This window comes from Triticum dicoccoides, chromosome 7A (assembly GCF_002162155.2).
Source record: "Triticum dicoccoides isolate Atlit2015 ecotype Zavitan chromosome 7A, WEW_v2.0, whole genome shotgun sequence".
Taxonomy (NCBI): Eukaryota; Viridiplantae; Streptophyta; class Magnoliopsida; order Poales; family Poaceae; genus Triticum; species Triticum dicoccoides.
In genome coordinates this window covers 579,596,117-579,600,144 of record NC_041392.1, presented here as the reverse complement: position 1 = coordinate 579,600,144, position 4,028 = coordinate 579,596,117, and the positions used below count along the sequence as shown (strand labels likewise).

General features: G+C 45.0%; 1 protein-coding gene across 1 annotated transcript; it reads right to left on the bottom strand.

The window, feature by feature from the left end:
- Window positions 1-206: 206 nt before the first annotated feature.
- On the bottom strand, window positions 207-3,579 carry LOC119329223. Its single transcript, XM_037602234.1, has 4 exons — window positions 3,329-3,579; window positions 2,589-2,691; window positions 2,359-2,435; window positions 207-2,291 (listed from the first exon to the last, which is right to left on the bottom strand). Exons 2-4 carry the CDS (start codon window positions 2,676-2,678, stop codon window positions 395-397), a joined length of 2,064 nt encoding a protein of 687 aa, XP_037458131.1. The 5' UTR covers window positions 2,679-2,691; window positions 3,329-3,579; the 3' UTR covers window positions 207-394.
- Between the last annotated feature and the right edge of the window lie 449 nt (window positions 3,580-4,028).

The following is a 4,028-nucleotide window of genomic DNA, read 5'->3' as shown; positions in this document are numbered from 1 at the left end:
TCTGAAAACACAACCTGAGGTTATGAGTTATGGCGCATTTCTTGCCTTATTTGAAATGGTAAGAGAGGCGCACAGAGTTATGGCGCATTTCTTGCCTTATTTGAAATGGTAAGAGAGGCGCACAGAGTTATGGCGCATTTCTTGCCTTATTTGAAATGGTAAGACAGGCGCACGGCAGGAGGAAGGTAAATACAACAACAATAGACTGGGCATCGGAACATGGCAGAATTTCCCCTGTTTCTCTAATGGTTCACATCACAATGTTTAATTTACCAAACAAATGTCGCTAGCCTAAGCAAAACAGTGAATAATACAGAGCAACTTGGAGCTAGAATCAACTACCATGCCGCAGGTTCCCAAAGAAAGAAATAGCAGCATTTGCTTACAGGGAACATCAAGAGCAACTCTCCACCTTATTGTGTACATCGGAGAGCTCAGCTGGTGGCAAGGCGGGCAAGGCTTCGCCGCTGATAGGAATTTTGCAAGTTGCTTTGTTGTGACCATAGCCTTTACATCTGCTGCAGCGCACTGCCCTTTTAATTGTGATGCGCGGATCAGCTGGCTTCTCTTTCGGCCTGCCAACACGTCGACGAGTTTGAATTGGGAATGGTAATGTCGCTAGACTCTGAGAATTGTCCGTTAAGGTAACATCAGGTATCGGATTTATGGACATTGAATAGGTCGAGCGGTAGCTTTTCGTCGTGAAATACTCCACACAGAAGTCATACGCATACCTCCCAGTGCGCTCAAATACTGCAATTGCATGCACGCATGGCAACCCAGAAACATTCCACTTTCGGCAGGTGCAGTCATACGTCTCAATGTTGACAACATTAACTGAGTCATCGCATACCTTGAATAAATTACCATCCCCATCACTTTCTGTGGGCATAACATTGAGTGAGTGAGCTTTGCTAACTTCTTCCTGCAATTTCTGGTTAGCTACAGGCGTTAATCCGTCAGGCCATTCATTACAAGACTCTCTGCGTGTGTACATCATCTCCATGAGCTTGCATCTTATTGTGTCAACCAACTGCACAACTGGAAGCTCATATCTTGTGGGGATCCAGTCAACAACAGTGTTGGAAATATTACATGAATACTGACCATACCGCGACCCCATGAAAAGGGCATCTGACCACCGCTCAGGTTTGATCTCCAAAAGCCATTCAGCAAGCTTATCAGATTCACTTTTAATTTGCTCCATATACTGATTGAACTCATCAATTGTGCATGAAAATATGGCCCTCTTAAGAAGCTCAACCATAGCATCTCTTACTTCTTCAGTCCACGCATCATCCAATTGCCTCTTAAATGCTTCAATAAGAAAGTCCATGCAATATCCATGATGACTGTCAGGGAAAACCAATGATACTTCATCCCATAATCCATTTTCTCCATTAGATATGAATGTTATGTCATGAGATGCCGACAGTGAATATTCTAGTTGCTCAAGAAACCAATGCCAATTTTCACGGCTCTCCTTGTCCACTACAGTGAATGCAACTGGGAACACATCGCCTTCCCCATCAACTGAAGTAGCAGTCAGTAACTTCCATTGTTTATTCGGTTTTGCAGATACTGCATCAAGGAAAAGGAGTGGTCTGCACCCATGCTCAAACCCATAAAGCGATGCATGGAAGGCGACAAAGAAACAGAATTTTGAATCTTCCATAGTCACTACTGTTGCCACACTTCCAGGGTTTGTTTCCTTAATCCTTTCACAAAACAATGGTAGCTGGATGCATGCCTCATCATGTGCGCTATAAAGTTCTCTCTGAGCAATTGACCTTCCACGCCAAGCCTGCGAGTAATTTAGGCACAGTCCATACTCCTGTTGGAGATCATTTGCAATGTCTCTTGGCCTGTAGTGTGGGCTATCACGTAACTTTTCCTTTATAACACTAGCAACCCATCGCTGTGACGCCAAACGATGACTTTTCACAGTTTCAGATTCACAGGTGTGTGTTTCAGACATTTTCTTGATCATGAAATTTATGTTGGCAGGAGACTTGGAAGCATGTATACGCCATGGGCAATCTTCACCAGTACATTCTGCAGTAACACGAGTTGAGTCATTCTTGATAAATCTGTAGTGGAACTTATGTGCAATGGCATACTTATGCAAGGCATCCCGGAAATCCTTAGGACTTTCAAATACTTGGCCGACTCCAGTGATCACATCCTTCCACTCTGCGCACACCTTTTGTCTCTTAGACCCATCCGGAGTTGTTGGGACAACGGCAATTGCATTTGTAGGAGTGGCCGAGTCAGCAACAACGCTCTGTGCACTGTAAATATTTCATTTGTCATTTTGGCAATGCAAGTGGAAAAAACAATTGATGTTCAGAAAGATACCTGTTGTCGACCTTCTTTATGACATAAATGTATGTCGTCTCCGACTCTGCATGGAACTCAACCATGCGATGTAGGTCCTTGTCATTGGAAATAGAAATCAAGGTTCTATTATTCTTTGGGAGGAAATACTTGAACAAGAACTGGTCGACTTTGAGATTATTAAGCGTTGAAGATATCTCATGCTTAAATGCACTGAAAGTCCAGTCACTTTTTACAAGCATTGCATGTGCCTCTCCACCAGAATAGGACATAAGCCCATCAGCATCTGTGGTGAATTCGCCACCTATTTGAAGAACAGCCACAATTTGTCCCGTCCCCATGAGCGGCTGTTTCCTAACAAGATGAGATGAACACAAAAATTAGGCAACTGTATAAGAAGTAGAACAGAGCTTTAGCCAGCAAGGCAACTTTGAGTAGTAGTTGCTCAGTTGGTTGTTTGAGCATTTTCTACAATAAGGAAATTTTCCAAAAAAAACAACTTACCTCGAAGCTTTCAAAAATTAGGCCATTGCATTTTCTACACGAAATTTCATGCAAGGAATGTTACGAGTGTGTAAATGGTAACTCAATCAACTAGAATTAGGTAAGGGTGATTCTCTGTTCTTTTCCCTGTTGCGAAAGACAGAGCAGGCGACTTAACTGATCTGACGTGAAGTATGACCAAATTGGTGTGTGGTCTGGAAGCAAGGGCTGTACACATAAGGTTTAAGCACACTAGTCCAGTTTTTCACTCATGTGCAAGTACAGGGCATAATATATTCGAATTGAGAGCAGAGCAAATCAGAGTTCACTGCAGATCACTAAGTCAAGGCTGAACCAGGGATGCTAACAAATTGTAAAAACAACAGTGTTCTATGCGGTTTGCTTTCAGTGCTCGCTTGATTTCACCTGATTTTTGCATTAGTCGTGGCAATTGCAAGCATATACAGTACCAATAAAAGAAACTGGTGACCAATCCAGGCATAATTACCAGGAAACGGCTTGCGGTGGTGGGGCTCCGGCAGGTCTGGGAGCGAGGGCGTGGGCGAGGGCGGCGGTCCGGCGGGTTCCCGGTAGCGGAGGCCGCGGTGGCCGGCGGGCACCAACCTCAGGAGAGTACGGCGGAGTCCCGGCGAGGGCCGACTTGCGAGGTGGGTGGCCGGCGGTGGCCACGGGCACAACTCCCCGAGACTCGAGAGATGAGGCGGTGTGTGTCTTGTCCGCGTCTCTGGATCTAGGGTTTCCGCGCTCGGCCCTACGTGTCAGGCACACGCCGTGGGGTACATACGGTTAACGCAATGTACTCGTGCACACGTGCCACGTGCTGCGGTTTGGCGATCCGAGGGCCGGGCTTTTGGATACCGGAACGGGAGCATTGCCCGGCCACCCTGCTCACCATATTGGCCCAAGAACAAATGCGCCGTTGTCGTGTGATGAGGATTCGGCCCTGCAACGGCCCTCGGATGAAGAGGTGACGTTTATAAAACTCAAAAACAAAACAAAAAAAATCTGATGCTTTTTTACAACATTAAAAAAATTGACATCACAAAAAATATTCTGATGCTTAGTGCGAAGGATGGGAGCGTGAAATATGCAAAGGTCACTCTCATCTTCTTAGGGGCTGACAAGTGACAACATGGGAGTTTTTTCTTTTTCTCATATTTTGTTTTTCAAATTATTTTATCTTTAAA

Excerpts from the sequence above, each read along its gene's own strand:
- LOC119329223 (XM_037602234.1), bottom strand. The coding sequence starts at position 2,678 with ATGGGGACGGGACAAATTGTGGCTGTTCTTCAAATAGGTGGCGAATTC. Across the intron at positions 2,436-2,588 it reads TGTCCTATTCTGGTGGAGAG|GACCTACATCGCATGGTTGA; the intron begins GCACATGCAATG and ends TCCAATGACAAG. Across the intron at positions 2,292-2,358 it reads ATAAAGAAGGTCGACAACAG|TGCACAGAGCGTTGTTGCTG; the intron begins GTATCTTTCTGA and ends AAATATTTACAG.